The 18,492-nt window shown below is 41.8% G+C and overlaps 1 protein-coding gene across 1 annotated transcript; it reads right to left on the bottom strand.

The window, feature by feature from the left end:
* Positions 1 to 868: 868 nt before the first annotated feature.
* Positions 869 to 17,370, bottom strand: LOC115047061 (myosin-16-like). The gene is made up of 44 exons (XM_029507717.1): positions 17,161 to 17,370; positions 16,911 to 17,054; positions 15,952 to 16,108; positions 15,420 to 15,447; positions 15,207 to 15,303; positions 15,012 to 15,104; positions 14,828 to 14,891; positions 14,494 to 14,592; positions 13,626 to 13,733; positions 13,296 to 13,430; positions 12,938 to 13,039; positions 12,666 to 12,832; positions 12,419 to 12,589; positions 12,136 to 12,312; positions 11,760 to 11,945; positions 11,388 to 11,475; positions 10,660 to 10,777; positions 10,261 to 10,381; positions 9,476 to 9,612; positions 9,304 to 9,385; positions 9,043 to 9,216; positions 8,775 to 8,855; positions 7,886 to 8,032; positions 7,609 to 7,713; positions 7,412 to 7,498; positions 7,166 to 7,311; positions 6,926 to 7,016; positions 6,652 to 6,708; positions 6,395 to 6,481; positions 6,051 to 6,296; positions 5,835 to 5,952; positions 5,627 to 5,754; positions 5,164 to 5,360; positions 4,840 to 4,972; positions 4,397 to 4,613; positions 4,168 to 4,304; positions 3,866 to 3,969; positions 3,124 to 3,316; positions 2,803 to 3,006; positions 2,553 to 2,678; positions 2,208 to 2,378; positions 1,916 to 2,116; positions 1,117 to 1,339; positions 869 to 1,023 (listed from the first exon to the last, which is right to left on the bottom strand). Exons 1-43 carry the CDS (start codon positions 17,368 to 17,370, stop codon positions 1,142 to 1,144), a joined length of 5,832 nt encoding a protein of 1,943 aa, XP_029363577.1. The 3' UTR covers positions 869 to 1,023; positions 1,117 to 1,141.
* Positions 17,371 to 18,492: the final 1,122 nt, after the last annotated feature.

The raw sequence follows: 18,492 nt of genomic DNA, 5'->3' as shown, positions 1-18,492 counted from the left end.
GGCTCCACCTTTCTTGCTGCAATATTCTGCCAACATCTTTAAATCTGATATTAGCAAACAGTTGCTTAATTAAGCATATTTGCTATCATAATCATAAAAGTTAGTTTGTAACTTTTCTGTCTGTTATTTGGTTTCAGGACAGGAAGCCCCTGTGTATTTATCAAACCTTTTAGTTAAATTTTAGTTTCTAGCTAACAAAACCAAAACCTAAAAAAAACTACAAATGTAAATATTAACAATAAAAAATGCCTTCACAATTAAGAGGAGTTGGCTCATTGGGTGATAACTTTTTACATTTGTAACAACACGTGACGCTGATACATTTGTTCCATTAAACCAGCAGCTATGACTGGTGTAATCCCTGCGTCAGTTGATTATATCCCTTAATAAATTAGAAATTAACTGCATTATTATGAATCAAGTTGGGAAAACATAAGAGCTGCTATAGCAGAATTTTTCTTATTTCTCTCTGGTTAACAAATAATGAAACAACACCATCAGTTGCTTGTAGTTTATTAAGACTTTTCAGCAGATCACCACACACAAGCAGCAGCGACAAACACAGGTAGGCTTTCTATCATTGAAATGAGAGCGCAGCTTTATCCACTCCCCCCTCCGGCCCGAGGACACTGACTGAGGTGATGCAAGTGACACAGACACACACTAGACAGCAAATTGACAAACACACACGCTTATATTAGGCTCAAAAAACGAGACCACGAGACCAGAGGTCAGACAACCAAACCTCCAATCCTTACAGGTACACATGAAAAGTTTGGATGTACATCGAAAGACAATAGACAAAGAAAAAGTGTTCAGGCTAACATGGACTAAATCAAGCAATGTGAACAATCCTATGACTACACTGATTAAGACTATTGGTGATGTTAAAGACTCATTTAATCACTTGAGACTTTCTAAAGAGCTCTGTGTGAACTTTTTAAGACTTTTTTCAGGGTGCCTGTGCCTGTCACACTTCCTCGGTGAAGTATCCTCTAGAGGGCTGAATGGGTGTTTGTCACTCTGTGGAAGCAAAAAAAAAAAAAAAAAAGCAAAGAAAATCAAAGATGAAAGAGTAAAATCACAAACTCAGCAGCTGCGTGTGTAAAAGCCCACCTGCTAACAAAGCCGATGCTCTTCTCTATCCGTCCTGTCCTCCACTGGTTGGCTTGGTGACCTGGACAATCTCCACTGAGGTGAAGCCCTTAGTGGTTGAGGCTCTGTTCCTGGTCCTCATTTTGTTTAGGGCCATCTCCGCCATTTCTGCACGCTCCTCGGCATCATCCAGCTCATGGACCGTCTTCCTGTACTTAGACAGGCTGCTGTTGGCCTGCTCCTCCTACAGTGACACAGACAGGAGGTTTGCAATTCACTTTTGTTGAGGAGGGGTTGTTCTTGAGTATGTCTGCCTTTGAGGATTTTAATAAAGACACTGTCCTAATTTTTTGATTGTCATAAGCCTCTATTCAAGGCTCTATTGGGATTCATGAACCATTAAATAAAACTGACACAATTTAGAAGAACTGTTAGATATTTCTCGTTATTCAATTTCTGGTCATTTTGAATATACACAAAAGAGGTAGCAAAAATCTTATCTGATTCCAGAAGGCCAATAACTAATTCACCATATCCAGTACCAGTCAAAAATTTGGACACACTTTCCACTTTCCCATTCAAACCTTTGACTGGTACTTTATGCCTTGTAACTGTTTAGGTGCCAATTCAACCTGTTGGTCATTTAAGAGGATGTGTTTGGTGGCGTTGAGCTGTATTGGTACATCCCTGACTGATATAAATGGAGCAGAGTTTAAGTTTTAGTTCAGTGGAAACATGTATTTGTAAAAGAAGCTGCTAGTCTAACTAACTGTTACCAGGAAAACTAATTCATAAGTTCAGTGTTATTGACTTTACTCACAGCATCCTCTATCTGCCGTTTGTAGGACTTGAGCTTGTTCTGAAGTTTCTCCACCAGCTCTTGCATGCGCTCATTGGTCTTATGATCCTCCTCTGTCTGGAAGGTCAACTCCTTGACTCGGCGCTCGCCCTTACGAAGGTTTTTCACTGTCTCCACGTGGCGCTTCTGCTCCTGATCCAGCTCATTCTCCAACTCCTTGATCTGGAAAAATGACCCAAATTTGTGGATGAATGGCCTGGCCCCCATGTGTTGTCTGTTTTGCTGCCATCCCTCAATACAGCCAAATCCTTACCCTGGTTTCCAGTTTCTGGATGGTGCGTTTTCCGGCCTTCAAGGCCTGCTGCTCAGCTTCCTCCAACTTCAGTGTGAGATCTCTGAGGTTCTGCTCCTGGTTCCTCTTGACCTTCTCAAGATGAGCGCTCCGGTCCTGCTCCTGCCGCAGCTCCTCACACAGCCGTGTTGCCTGGATGGAGCGGTATATGTCATGGCACTTTTCCTTTTGGATTTCGTGTCTCACACAAAACAGGTCAAACCATCAATTCAAACCATTTATTTTAGCACATGCTTCAGGCTTTTCCATCACATTAAAACTTTCCATATGTTTTTTTGTGTGTGCATGTGTAATCAGGTCACATACGTCAATTACAGCCTTTTTGGCTCTCTCTTCAGCAGCACGAAACTCTGAGATTAGCTCCTCATTCTCACTGGACAGTCGGGCGAGGTCAGCCTCCAGCTTTCTCTTCAGGATAGTTAGACTCTGGTTCTAGAAAAAAACAACAGTCATTTTGAACAGAATGAATCAAAAATAAAAGTATAAATATCAACAGTTAAAATGATCATCTGTGTGTACGTATGTGCCTCTGGAGTCGTCCTGTGCAGTCATGTACCTGCATGTGGATCTCACTGAACCTCTCTGTGGTGTCCACCAGCTCCTGCTCTATTTGTTTGCGGGCCCTCTCGGACGCCTCAAGGCCCCCCCTCAGCTCCTCCATCTCCCCCTGCATGAGACTCAGACGCCGCTCCTGGAGGCTGTACTTCTCCCTCAGCTCTTCATGCTGACGGGCATCCTCATCCATCTGCACCTGCAGATCCTGGATTAGAGACAGGGGACAGGACACAAGGATTATTGCTTTTACATTACTTTTTGCTTTGATATTTTGCCAAGCTGTTGCACATTCAGGCTGCCGATGATTAAATGTAACCCCTACTTTAATCTGCTGTTGCAGTTTCTTGAGGGTTTTGACAAGCTCAGCATTGTTCCTGTTTGCATGCTCCAGTTGAATCTCCATCTCATTCAGGTCTCCCTCCATCTTCTTCTTCATCCTAAGAGCCTCAGCACGACCTTTGGCCTCTGCCTCCAGAGTGGCCTGCAGAGACTCCACAGCACGAACATGGTTCTTCCTGGACAACACATATGTATAGATTGTAGATTAGGAGTAATGGTTATAAATGGTACGGTGGCTAATACATTATTGAGGATACAATAGCCATAAGAAGACATATTTCTGGTTGTGAAAACTAAAAACCATCTTAACATTGTTTTATATCTCCTCCTTCAGGCCTCTCTCTGGAGCATTGGCAAAGAAGAGAAGTTAAGAAATCAGACAGCTCTGAGCTTTCCTCTGTCTGACTCTTAGTGATCAAGTAAAATTATAGATCAGCACTCCTGCCAGGTGGTTAGTCAAGGTATACCAAGCTGGCGGTTTGGTTGAGAGTGATGACAGGTGACTGCTTTGTTTTAGCTTCCCAAAGTAAGCTTTGAACTTTTCGCACTATTAATATAGAACCTAGACTAGGTTTATAACCACAAAAGTTGTTCTAAGTTATACAGCAAACACTGTTCAATATCTTCTATTTTCCATTTTCACGACTAAAAACACTGCAACACACATTGTTATGTGTGGGCATAGTTATCAGATGTGTGTTCTGTCATGTAGCAGTGAGTCAAACCTGGTGACTTCAAACTCTTCCTCCTTCTCATGGATTCTGCGGTCGATGTCAGCTTTTACTTGAGCCAGCTCCAGCTGTACACGAACCAGCTTACCTTCCTCCACCTGCACACATGGACGCACACACACACACACACACACCACATTTTGACAAATGGCCCTAAGAATGTATGCAAACATCCCATTTGCTCCAACATCAAACAAATATACTCATAATCTGTTATTGTCTTTCTGAAATTCATTACCATATCTCCCAACATTACTCCACAGATAGCTCCCACAATAAGAGTCAGCACTCTGCACCTCTAGTGAAGATTCGGCTTCCTCCAGAGCCAGCTGCAGCTCCTCCTTCTCCACCTCCAGTTTCTTCTTGGCCTTCTGCAGCTCGTGGACGCTTCGGCCTCCTTCCCCAAGCTGGTCAACCAGCTCCTTGATCTCCTCTGTGAGAAGAGAAGGTCATCTTACCATACACATGTATTCAATTGGATTCTTATGGGGCTAGCATCTATTCTCTCGTTGTGAGCTTCTGTACCTGAGAGGGTTTTATTCTCCTTGCGGACAGTCTCTATCTGATCCAGGCTCTCTTCGTAGGCCGTCTTCAGCTTGTAGAGTTCTGTCATGTAGGAGCGACTCTCTTTCTGACTGTTGTCCAGTTCCAGTTGCAGCTCTTCATTCTTCTGGCTCCACTCGGCCGCCAGCTTGTCAAAAACTCGTTGTTTCTTATCCAGAGCTGCAGCTGCTGCGTTGGACTATTCACATAAAACACAGACAAAGGCATATTCACACTCAAAAAACATGCTTTTCCTATCTGTGCATTTATAGAATGCATGATACAACTTACAGCTAAGGAATCCTTTATTTATTTTAATTGATCTTTTCTTCACTGTAAGTAAACTGAAATCTTAAGAAAGAACAATAGTGTTTTGCGAGTAGGATACAAAGATTGACCAATTTTCCGTTTGTGTGAGTGTGTACCTTTTCCAGGTCTATGGTGAGGTCCTCCACCTCTCCCTGCAGCCTCTGCTTAACCTTCTCCAAGCTGGCAGCTCTGGCTTGGGCTGCCTCCGCCACCTCCTCAGCCTCCTGGAGACGCACAGCCAGTTTGCGCCTGGATGTGAGTGGGTGGAGGGAAAGAGGAAGGAGTCAAATGTAGGATTAAATTAACAAGTTTGTTTGTGTTTTGAACGAGATTTACCAGTTCATTTGTACATAAGTATGGTACAAAAAACATTGGCTTCCCTTTTATTTGAGGCAGTATTTAATTTTTTTTTTTTTTTTTTTTTGTTCATTCTAACGTACTTAGTCTCCTCCAGCTCCTCTGTGCGGTGGATGGCGTCCGTCTCATATTTGCTCCTCCAGGAGGTGACGTCAGCATTCAGCTTGGACACGAGGCGCTGCAGTTCCCCACGGGCTTCAGACTCCTCCTCCAGCTGCTCCTTCAGCAGGGAGAGATCATGGCGGGCATTGGTCAGGGCCACCACTGCTGTGTTACGACCCTATAGAAAGGGAGAGAGGGCACAGTTTTATCAGATGGTTGACAATGATGTTATAGCCAAGTTTTAACGGCAACAAAATGAAAAATATAGAAGAAAGGCAGTCACCTAAACGTTAAAGAAAGAGCTGACAATCAAAACTCAGAAACAACGAGAAAAGCGTCACTGACTGAACTGGGCAGGTCTCAACACATTTCCTCTACATGAAGGTTAAACAGATATGTGTGCTTTTTTGTTTGTGGTGTTGTGTTGTTTGTTGTAAATTGTACCTTGTTCTCTTCATCCACCTGCCGCTTGAGTTCATCAATCTGCAGGGTGAGTGAGGCCTTCAGCCTGGTCACTTGGTTTAACTTACTTTGCACATCCTCCAACTCACGGCTCAGATCATTATTCTCCGCTACACAAACAAACAAAAAAAGCTTAGGAAACAAAACCATACTCTGATTTGCTGTGTCTTATGTGTTTGTGCGTTCCCACCTGTCAGATGGATTTTGGCCGTGCTGAGCTCAGTCTGATTGCGCTCCATCTCAGCCAGGCGAGCGTTGGCTTCTGCCAGGTTGTCCTCCAGCTTGTGGGCGTGTGCCTCCGAATTCATCTACAGAGAGATATCCAGACAAGCAAACACAGACATTTATCTGAGTTTACATTCTTGTATGTTTTTTTTCTCCCGGAATTAATCACAAAACTTTGCACCTTTGCTTTCTGCGTGGCCTCCATTGTGACATTGAGATCATCGATCTCAGCCTTCATGCTCTGTTTGTCCTTCTCCAGTTTGACTTTCAGTCTGGTAAGGTTCTCCAGCTGCTCCCCGAGCTCTGCCATCGCATCTGAGTGCTTTTTCCTCAGTGCTGCTGCTGTGGCCTCTGATTGGAGCGCTGCCTCCTCCAGCTCCCGCCTCAGCTTCAACAGGTCCGCTTCACGCTTCCTGTTCTGCTCAATCTGAAGCACACAGGAAGTTGTGGAGGTCAGGAGGGCAGAGATCACAGTGAAATTCAATGATACCTTCTGGCTGATTGACAGTTGTCTGACACGCTCACCTGGGCGACTGTGGCTCCTCCTGCCTCCTCTAGCCGATCACTGAGATCCTCCAGATCTCGGGACAGCTCTGACCTCTGCTTTTCAACCTATCAGAGAACAAAGAAGGTACCAACTTTGCTCGCTAATGACAACATGTAATGTTTACACTGGACAAAATAGAAATAAAGGACTGTGTAGTTGCCAGTCATGTGCGAAGTTTAAAATATTGTGTCATGGCTGAAATTCTGGATGAAGCTAGTGAAGATAACATCTGTACCTTGGCTCTCATGGCTCGCTCAGCTTCTAGCTCCTCTTCCAGCTCCTCAATGCGGCCCTGAAAAAGAAAGAGATGAACTTGTGCTTCTTCAACTAATTTCTTCCCCATTTTCAGTATTTATCAAGTTGATGAACCAATTAACCAACAGACTATAGGAATGATTCCAAAACATAACTTGACATTTCAGGTTAAACATTGTCACTAGTCAAGTCAAAGGTTCTCCTGAGCTGCTGCAGATAAAAACCTGTGGGCTGTTGTGTGTCCAACAACAAACCTGGTGCTCTTTGAGCTTGCGGCTGAGCATGGAGCTGAGAGCTTGTTCATCCTCCAGCTTTGAGTTCATGTTGTTGATCTCAAAATCTCTCCTAGATGTAGATAACCACAAAGAAGAAGGATCAGGAGCCACTGGCAGTGACAGTGTTCAAATGAGAAAGCGGTTTTTACAACAATACTAAGGTGAACTACGGTTTGCCAAGTGTGTTTCTGTATCTGGTTGTGAGGAGTGCCCCCTCACTTCTTGATGACCTCCTCCAGGTCAAGCTTTGCGTTCTCCATCTCATTCAGGTTCTCTATTGTCATCTTCAGGTCTCCCTCTGCCTTCCTTCTTGCTTTTTCCACCTCCGCCCTGATCCTCTTCTCCTGCTCCCAACTGTCCTCCAGCTACACACACACATGTGAAGACACAAACATGTATAAGCCCCTTTGTGCATGATTAAGGTTCTAATGCTGAATATATCCTATCAGGTCAAGAGTCTTGCACCTCATTCACGTGGGTGTTGAGCTTGCTGTTGGTCTTGGTTAGATGGTTAACTTTGTCCTCTTCTGTTTGGAGGTCCTCCACAGTTTTCTGAATAAATTTCAAAATCAATTGGTGACTATTTAATCTGTACGCATACATTTGACATTCTGAAATATCTGAATGATTGTGTTTTCCTGTTTGTTTGTGTGTTTGTCAACCTGCTGCAGTTCCTCCAGCAACCTCTTCTCCTTCTGTAGCTTGGCAATATGGTCATCCCTTTGGCTCAGGTCTCCTGTCAGACTGCGCACCTTGAAGTCCAGACCCTAAAAGAAAAAAAGGAAAAAGAGTTCAGCGGTAAACTTTAAATCTCACACATAATATCCTGGCTTTTTGTTCATCAGTTCCAAATCTACAACTAGAAATGATTAGTGAAAACATGTCTCCACTGCTGCTATTCTTTTCTCCCCTCCTCAGCCTCATCCAACTCCCCTTTACCTGCTTTTCCTTTTCAGTCTTGCTCAGAGTGGACTCCAGAGACTCCAGGTCTGTCTTCAGTTCAGTCAGTTCCCCCTCCAGTTGCCTCCTCTGGCCATGGAGGGAGGCAGTGTTGCCTTCTTCCTCCTCCAGACGCTCACGCAGATCCTATTTAATAATATAATTTTAGTAAAAAATAAGACAGATTCTTTGTAATCAATACATGCAGCAAAGGCAAGTTTTTTTAATATAGCAACATTCAGACACAAAGCAGTTCAAAGAGCTTCAGAGGCTTGGGAATACATTAAAAATAGAACATGATGATATAAAAATAGCATTTAAAACTATAAAAACAAGGATCAAGGACACATATAAATGTAGGACACCTGGACACAATATAAGAAAAACAATAAACGATAGGTAGTACACTAGATGAAAAAATATGTTATGATTTATGGACACTGCAGAAAATAGTAAAGTTTTAAGCTCAGTTTTAATGCGCTTACAATTCCTACAGATGTCAGATTTTCGAAAGTTTCTTCCACAGGCGAAGAGCAGAAAAAATAAAATCTTTGTCCTTTTGCTTAGTTTTGATTTTGGGAACACTGAGTGAATCTATCCCAGATAACCTTAAGGGTCAGGACATCTCATATCATACAAGTGGATCAGATTGTTCTTTTGGCTCTGACTCATTCAGTGCTTTATGGATAGACAGTAAGTTTTTAAAAACCAGTTCAGTGATTTTGGTGCAAGCTATAAACAATAGAGAACAAATGTTGTCATTAGTCACTTAAAAGCGTAAATGTTCTATGTAATGTCAATATTTTATGCTAGTTATTTGCTCTCATTGTTTAATCACTGCATTGTCAGTACCCTCCATTTTCTATTAACTCATCAAGAGGTAAATTACCTGGACAGACTCCTCCAGCTGGACCTTTTGGTGCATCAGCTGTGTGCAGCGCTCCTCAGCATCCCCGAGTGTGTCCTGTTCCTACAGTAACAGGAGATAAAGTTTGTATATGTGAGTGAGCTGTTAGAGAAATCTCTGGTTGAAGGATAATTTATGTGCATCGTCTGCACACTAACTCGATAATGAAACAATTTCCAGAGAGATGCCGTAAATGATCACTCAGAGAGTGTTCTTGTATAAAGTAAACTGTGTGCAGATGTGCACTTACTGCAGCCAGCAGCAAGGCCAGGTCATTCTTCTCCTGTGACAGAGTGACCATCCGTCCCTCAAGATCTTTGATCTTGCCCTCCAGCTCCTTGACCTTCACTTCTGCCACCCTCAGCTCCTCCTCCTTGGCCTTGAAGATCTCTTCCTGACGGGCGACCATCAGCAGGGGCTTCACCTGAGGGAGCCACATGCCATGATGTTGAAGGTGGTCTTGATGAAAATAACTTATTTTTGGTTATGAGGAGATAAATCAGCATTTTACCTTCGTGTAGAGTTTCCACCAGCCCCAGAAGCGTAACTGAAGGAATTTCCTCACATTTCGCTGGATGGCTATCAGTGCAATTCTACATGACATGCATTCATGAACAAACACTGTTGTTATCTACAAATTTTGAATAAAAAAATCTGCTTTGCCTTCACACAAACACAGTCACCTCCTGTCCACCATCTTCTTAAACTCAATCCTCATTAGCATTCCTCGGAGTTGAGCCTGCAGCATGGTTATGATCTTTGCCAGCCGCTCATCACGCATGTCCTCCAATTTTGCCAGGACGCCTGCACGGAAAAACACCTGAGGAGGTGGAAACACAAGCAGGTGAGCGAGGGAGTAACGGCAGTCGGAAAGGGACCTTTCCAAGGATCCTTCCAAAATGTAAACTGTAATATAATACATTTATTAATATACAGTGGGGTCCAAATGTATGAGACCGATTTCCAATTTAATTATCCATTAATGAGTGTCATCTATTTAGAAAGCCTTGGTAGACTTGATTTGACTGTGCAATGATACATCATAGTACATACCAGCAGTGTGGGATGATTTAGTCAAATAAAACTGATATACAAGACTATAAAAATACCGGACTGCAGAAAGAAAAAGTTCAGCTTTAAAACATTTAAATCAAATAACAGTCTTGTAATCCAAAATGTATTTCTACTTAATTGGAAATAATTAATATATGAAATAAAAATTTACCCTAAATTTCAAAAGTAACACTACTTTTCATGAAAAGTGGCCTCCGTCACTTTGTGTATATAACTGAATCATTATCATTCATGCATAACACAATGCAACCGGTCAAGGTCACTTTTAACTGCAGCTTTTTTTTTTAATCGTTGGAAATACCTAAACAAATTACCTCATTATTTCACTTTCCACCTCTGGATACCATTGCATGCAGTTGTGTGCTAATTTGTATAAATATGGCTGATGACGTACCTTGGTGTGACCAATGCGGTACTCCATATTATCCAGACCAATAGCGCTCAGGATGAGCTCAGATGCCTTCTTGTTGTCGACAAATCCCTTAGGAATGACATTGGGGTTGAGAATATAGTACCTAGATTTCAAGAGCAAGAGAAGAAAATGTTGAATCGAGAATTATGCAGGCAGAAAAAGATGAGCTGAGATTCTGATTTGAGAAAAACAAAGACTAAATGATTTGGGAGATGTTAATAGAACTGTAAATGGAGAATAAAAATGAAACACATATGTATGTTTACTGGAAGAATTAAAGTATGTGCAAATGTACAGATTTTAGCATCAATGTACTTCTAACAAATGGAGATGTACACTGGATTAATTGAGATCAACACACAAGAGATGGGGGGGTCAGACCTCTGCTTGAATTCTGGGTACTGTAGTCTGTTGGGGAAGCCTTTCCTGCAGATGCGGATGCCCTCTAGCACACCATTACAGGCTAACTGATGGAGGATCAGGTGATTATCTGTGACACCTTTATAAAATGGAAGAGAATGAAGGTGATTGTCAAAGTTTCTACAAAGAATACATTTGGAACTACTTCACATTCCAGGAGCCATGGACTGAGTGGAGCTCTGCTCCTCTGAGCACTAGGGGGAGCTGTGTGAAAGGGATCCAGATGTTTTCAAAGCTTGACCATAAGGAAACACAGGTGATGTTACAGATGTCTTGTTGATGTATTTTATTATTTGACTTTGTAAAAGTTTAACTTTGGGCGAATACACTTTTTGGACAATGAAGTGACTCTGAAGAACAGGCCAGGAATGCTAGCCTCCCAATAAAGAAATAAAGGACAAAGTCATGAAATACATTTTGCACTTTGTGTGTGTGCACGCATGTGTGTAGGTGTGTGTGTGTGTGTGTGTGTGCATGCACGCGTCCTCGTAGCTTGACAAAGCAAGATGTGCCCATTTTTATGAGATTGATTTACTTTTCGTCCTGCAGTTAAATTTATTATTTTGATGCGTGTCTGTGTCCGTCATCAGCCCTCATATTCACTTTCTACTTGGCATTGTGCTAGAACTATAGTAAATAGCTTCCCCTCCCAGTAAATCAAGCAACAAACACACTTTTCACCCACTGACCTGACTTCTTGAACTCGTTTGGCACAATGCAGCGGACAAAGTGGGGAGCAGTGCTTCGCAGAGTGCTCATCAGCTTGTTCAGTTGTTCCTGTTGAGTGTGAATAGTTAAAGGACTCCTGTGAGTTGGTTAGCTTGATGTGAGCCTTTGCTTCATATGTAGGTTTACAGATGTGTTTGATTGTAGATGAAATATTGATCTTTTTGAGTTTGTTCCTTACTCTAATTCTGGTTACGCCTCAAATTAAGTTTCATGATGAGGGTGGAAAGAGATTATTTCAGACCAACATTCTCTTTTGGGAAACAGGATTATTGACTGTGGCTTTGCACCTGTGGACATGTGTAAATGTGACAACATCCTGTTGTTTCTGTTACCCTATAGAAGTTGGAGACCGTTTGGAAAGAAGATCCCTTCTTCTGCTTCTTGGATCCTGCAGCGCCCTCCTCCTCTTTGAAGAGCAGAGCCAGCAGGGGCATGGAGGACTTCTGGAAGAGTCCTACAACCGTCTCATTCAGAGGGTCTTTGTTCTTCTCCAGCCAACCACCAATGTTGTAACCCACCTGTGAAAGGTACAAACAGGTTGACTGAACACATGTCTACTTTGATGTTAATTCATTTTAGTAACTTTATCGACAGAGTAGATACACTTGGTCAGCAATACACTACCAGAGACTCCTCTGCACTTCCAGCACCTACATGCACTAGCCCCTAACATCTATCCATAAATCAAATAGAACAATTCATACTCACAGTGCCAGCATAGTGCACCAGTTCGAAGTGGGCTTCAGCTCCTTTCTTTCCCCCTTTTGGCTTGAGGAAGTTGGAGGACTTGCCCAAGTGGTTGTCATACAGAGCTGCTTTGAAAGTAGTATCAGTTGCCTTAGGAAACACACACTGCTCCTCCAGAATGGAGAAAACCCCCATAGGCTGCAAAGGAGACAGAAAACAATTGAGATATGTGTAATAAAGAGTAGACTCTATACTCTCATAGTTTTGTACTTGATCTCTGCTATGTATTTGTGAGAACATTTACCTTCTCCAGTAGGTCAATGCAGGCCTGCAGGTCCAAACCAAAGTCAATGAAAACCCAGTCGATGCCCTCCTTCTTGTACTCTTCTTGCTCCAGCACAAACATGTGGTGGTTGAAGAACTGCTGCAGCTTTTCGTTGGTGAAGTTGATGCACAATTGCTCAAAGCTGTTGAACTGCAGACAAAAGAAAGGTTTGGATCATGAGATGAAAAAACTTGCAAATCCAACACCCAATCCATCTGCACCTCACCTCAAATATCTCAAACCCGGCAATGTCCAACACGCCTATGAAATACTGCCTCTGCATCTTGGTGTCCAGGGTCTTATTGATCCGGGTCACCATCCACTTGAACATGCGGTCATAGATGGCTTTTGCCAGAGCACCGATGGAGTAGACACATTGGTCCTGGTTCTGACCTGAGTTCAAATATTGAACAGTGGGTAAGTGCATTGTCTCTGCTTATTGTGTGGTCATTGCTTTCAAGACCTTTTTCCTCAACCAAAAAAATTTCCTTGTAATACCTTTGGTCACAAACTCATTTCCAACCTTGACCCTGGGGCGCGTAATGCCCTTCTGCAGCTCCCCAGAGTTGATTGCCATGAGATGAGCAACTTTGTCAGCCACTTTAGGAAAGGAATAAGTGAGGGGACAAGGAATTAATGAAATGATAATATAGTAATCATAGTCGCTAAAATAAATCATGCAGCCACAATGCGGTACATAAATAAAGGCCTAGATTAATGGAAGGTATAAACCATAGTTCTGGGACCCCAGAATGAAATGGGGGTAAAAGAAGAAGGTGAAAAGAAGGCTCTAGGCCAGATGGGCAGAGTAAAAAGGAGAATAAACAAGAGAGAGGGGAAAGATGGCTTCTTATACCCTCAGTGGAATCCACATCCGCCTGCTCCTCTCTGGGTTTCTGTTTGAACTTCATGTTGCCAAAGTGCATTATGCCTCCGGTCAGCTTGTAGATGCTCATCTTCTCCTCAGGAGTGAAACCCAGGACATCAAAGGCTTCCTGTGTGCAAAAAGATGTTACAGCGCCATCAACAGGCCAATGAATTTACCTGACAAGATTTCTAATTGATTGATGCAAATAAGTTTTTTCATTTTTTTTTTCCCTACTGATCTGATTTACAGTCAAAGCACAGCCAGAAGAATTCACAAAAATATGCTATGAATGCAAACATGAGAGAGAGCAGCGTTCACTCACATCGGTGAGCAGTAGCTCCTCTCCATCGTCCATGTTGTCCACCACAGTGACTCCCTGACAGACCCACACATACTGTTTGGGGTCAGGACTCAACAGCAGAGCCCCTGGAAAACATATTTAACAATCATTGATCTCCATGAAAGCCAATCTCAGTGTTTAATTGTGGTTCATTATTAGTCAAAGAAAGTCCCACAGCTATCTCAGATGAAGATGGGTATCCTATCATATAGCATAAATTATTTTCGTAATGATTTCATAATGGATATTATGTAACTTGATTATATGAATAGCTAATATTCTTTGGACATTTTTTTAAATTTGAATTTGGTGAAGGTTGAATTTATTACTGGCAACAATATTCAATTGTGTTTATCCCATTAGTTTGAACAGTTTCTGCCAAATATTTCAAAATATAAATATATATATATATAAATATATCACCATTTATCCCTTCTTGCTAATTTAAGCTAAACATTAACTGTGTGCTACTTTTTGATATTTCACCATTTGCCATTGACTTTAACAATGTAGCTCAACTTCTGATTCAAATTTCAAGCTATTTTCATCATTCAGCCTTTTAGCTAACTATTTTAAATGCTGTTTCATTATTTGAAATAATATTTGATCCAACTGTTTTATACTTAGCAACAGTCTATTTAACACCTTTAGGGACAGCCATGTTTGTCTTCTTCTTTAACAAATCATATCATCTATCAGTAGTGACAATTTATCCCTCATCTTACAAAGAGGAAGAACATTTTTAATCACTCTTCACATAAGGTATCTCCAGCAGAGAAAAAGATCCCCACTATTTCACATTTACATGAATTCAAAATGAACCAGTGACAGCTTTATGCCTCTCACCCATGAGTTCTGGCTTTCTTCCAGAAAGGAGCTGGTAAAAGATGTGGTATCCTCTCTCAGCAGCCTGCTGGGAAATCACTCTTGATTTCTCTAGCAGATCTGATGCACAAACACACATGTGCATAAGGACAGAAAAGACCTCACAGCAGTCACATCAACACACAATTTATAAAAATACACTTAGCTTAGCAATTCACCTGTCACAGCTGATTTGTTAACACAATTGTGTTTACATGTGGTTAAACATAGAACATATTAGCCAAGAATGATGGTGTTTACCATTTCTTGTAAAGCTTGACCAGAAGTGATAAAACAATGAATGAAATCCACTCACAAGTCTCAATATCGGCACCAGCCAGCTTAGCTGTTGGCCCAAAGTGGATGCGAATGAACTTTCCCTGAAACACATAAATGTTATTTTTCAGAGATTTGCTGATTGTACGGTTGTTTTTGCAAGTTTGAATGTTTGTGTCCTCCAATGATGAAAAACATGGTCTTTTTTTAATATGTGTCCTTACAAAACGTGAGGAATTGTTGTTTCTGATGGTCTTAGCGTTACCAAATGCCTCCAGCACTGGATTAGCTTGAATGATCTGATCCTCAAGAGACCCCTGAGAAGAGAGGAAAGGAGAGGTCAGGAGCGATATTAATATGCTTTATGTCAGACTAGAACAGCAGACAGTGAAATCATGTCTATGCACAAATACACTTGCCTTGGAGTCTGACAGTTTGCTCCCAGAGGCTCCAACATTGGCAAAGTATTGAATGACCTTCTTAGTATTCTCAGTCTTACCAGCACCGGATTCTCCACTGGAGGACAGACACACCATTAAGGAATTAAAAATAATGAGAGTATCCAGACTACATGTTATACACAATTTCTGGAAAGCTCTTTTTGTAAAAAACCAAAAATGTGTTGTCCTTACGTGATCAGCATAGACTGGTTTTCATGCTCTGCAACATCAGGACATAAAGGAAATAGTAGAGGGAAGAAACGGAGTGAGTGTGTGTAAGACAAGCATAATTACTGCTGATTTCCCTCTGAGCAGATCAGAGGACTGCTCATGTTCCCTGTCAGCGGTACCAACAACACAGACACCTGTTAGCCCTCCCCTGATACCACATAATGGCTGCAAAGTATTTGTGTATTCCCTGAACAAATCATCACACGCCACAGTGATTATACAGCTCCAGCAACTGCCCCACTCCCTCTTTCCACATTTAACTGCATAATGACTTTCAAGCAACTCATCTCATGAGGGGTATCCCAAATTACTACATACCACTTCCATGCTTAGATCCCTTCTTTTCCAACTTCCCCTCCCACCACTCACCCATCATTGACCTATGATGATTAAAATGTCTTCCTCCTTTTTATTCTATAAAAGTTCCCCTCAGTGTCTTTCTCCTCATTGTTCCACATACAGCCATTCATTCTCCCCATCACCCACTCCTCACCCATCATCATTTCGTGATAAGCGTTGTCAGAGATGGAGAAGAGGTGAGGAGGAACTTCGTTGCGTTTTTTCCCCTTGTATATCTGGGCTACTTTTGCGCCATAGATGGGCAGCCATTTGTATGGGTTAATTGTCACACAGAAGAGGCCTGAGTAGGTCTGGAAGAAATGAAGAAGAATGAAGGATGCAGCAGGAAATAAAGACAACAAATTTTCATATATCTGCTTCGTAAATACCCTGAAACTCCCTCTTCAGCATGCTGACTGTCCCATCTATTGTGTGTCTCGAAAGACAAATGTTAATGCACCTCAGGGAAAGTCCTGATATCTGTCACAGCTGAGGAGATATTTTGAGTGATGGAGCGTTACAATTTATATCTTGTTAATTCAGCTATCTTCTTTTTTGGAGGGGACCTCTAAGAATCTTTGCTAGTACTGGCTCCACCCCCCACCAACCCTGATGGATAAGCAGTATATATAATGGATGGATAGATATAAACATTAAGTATTTACTATCCACAGATTGGGGGGATTTGTAAGAGAGAATTTTTAAAATGAAAGGTCAAAATCCTATATGTAGAGGCTAAATATCCTGCCACACTTTCAGTCCATAATTTCAATCCATCCATAGACTGGGCCAAACCAGGAAACCATAAAAAACTACATTTCACACAAGCTACCCTAGGATTTCAGTTTTTTCATATAATTTCCAACCACAAACTGAGATTACCCTGATAAAATTGCTATTATATCATTCGGGACATTTTCTCAGATGTGACAAAACTTCTTCAGAGACAGAGAAGACAAGCCATGACTGTGTTCACAGGCTGAGATAGAATAGATTGATATTTATGTGTAAAACAGAGGAATGCCCCACAGAAAACATAGCTAACTCAAATCGGCTTTTGCTTGCTGTGCACTAATAGAACTAAGTTCCCTCTGCTGTCAGCAACGAGCTTACATAGATCCTCATGTTAACGTAGCGGCTGCGTAGGTTTTCCATGACGCTGGCCTCGTTAAGGAAAGTCAGGTTGGACATGTCACTGGCTTGGTAGAATTTAGGAGGGTTCATCTGCTGAATGTCATCCTTCTTCACAGTCACAGTCTGATCAGAAAAAAAAATCAATTAGTCCATATTTTAATCATGATTATTACGATTGTTCACTTATGATTAACATCTAGGGCAAAATGCTCAGGTTCAGTGTTCTTACAGTGTTCTTGATGGTCTTGATGGTGACTTTGTCCCCATCTTCAGACTGAATCTCCCCAGCAATAAAAGCCTCCTTCTCGTCTTTGACCCAGCAGGAGGTCTTGATGTCATATGGCCTATTCATAGCATCCAGCCGCTCCTTGTCTGAAGGTACCAGGAATGGCATGGGGTCCACATCGTCCCCACACTCTCCTTTATATGCACCTGGCATGGCTGCTGCTGCCACCAACACACACCAACTGAACACTTCACTTACCAACTGGCTGCTGCACAGCGAGGCTGAGATAAAGAAAAAAAAAACAGCAAGAAAAAGTCGCTCTAAGGAGTGAGAAGAAGGAAAGTTGTTGTCGGTTCAACAGGGTGATACTCACCAATGCAGGAGGCAGGAGCACGTTTTGGAGGAGTATGCTGAAGTGTGTGCTGAAGCCATATTATATATCAAGACTTCTCCTTCCAGATATGGTCACAACTCTAAAATCAGCCATCACCCTGAGGTCTCATCCTTCCAATCTTTCTGGCAGCACAGGATCTGGGAATTCTTCAATCTGCCTCCTTCCATTTCGGGTTTCCCTTGAAAGCCATTAGTCACAGGGAAATCGTATCCTTTCCTCACCCCATCACTCCATCGCTCCGCCCTTCCACACCTCAGTTTCATCCCATCATGCCTCTGCTCTTGACCACCAGTTGCCATTTTTTTGTGTACCCAATGGGATTCAGGTGAGTAATACATCTTACATTAAGGGTCATCTCTTTAAATCTTTTAGTGTAATCTTAATCTAAACCTCTATGACTGCCTACTATCAGTTTATTGCTGAACAAATCAGTATGCCATGTTTCACGACAGCAGAGCAGAAGATGTGTATAATTTTCTGGTTCTATAATAAACTACAGAGAAGAGGGTAGAAACAAACAGATTTATGCTATAGGGCAGCTATGAGATGGCCGAATCATGTTTAGCCAAAGTTCACACACACAAAAAATATTATTGCTTGATGAATATGCATTCATTTCTTTCATTTATATCTCAGCTTTTCTTTCTCTGTGTCTCTTTGCACCTCAAACAGAGAAGTTTATAGAGGAGATGCTTCTTTGGTGGAACTGTAAGCTTCAGATATTTGTGAGGGGTCACAATCCAGACTGTTTGGGGAAACAGCAGTTGAAGCTTAAACATATTTTGTATTTTAAAAGATTATGTTATGTTGTTTATCATTTAAAATACAAATCAATAAATAATTATTAACCTGTCCAGTCAAACAAATATAGTGGAGAAATCAGGTGACAGGACTGTAAAGTAGAGTAAAACTGAGGCAGTATTACTCTACTATATGATAGT

This window comes from Echeneis naucrates, chromosome 8 (genome assembly GCF_900963305.1).
Source record: "Echeneis naucrates chromosome 8, fEcheNa1.1, whole genome shotgun sequence".
Taxonomy (NCBI): domain Eukaryota; kingdom Metazoa; phylum Chordata; class Actinopteri; order Carangiformes; family Echeneidae; genus Echeneis; species Echeneis naucrates.
Note: the sequence above shows the minus strand (reverse complement) of the source record. Positions and strands in the feature narration are given on the sequence as shown.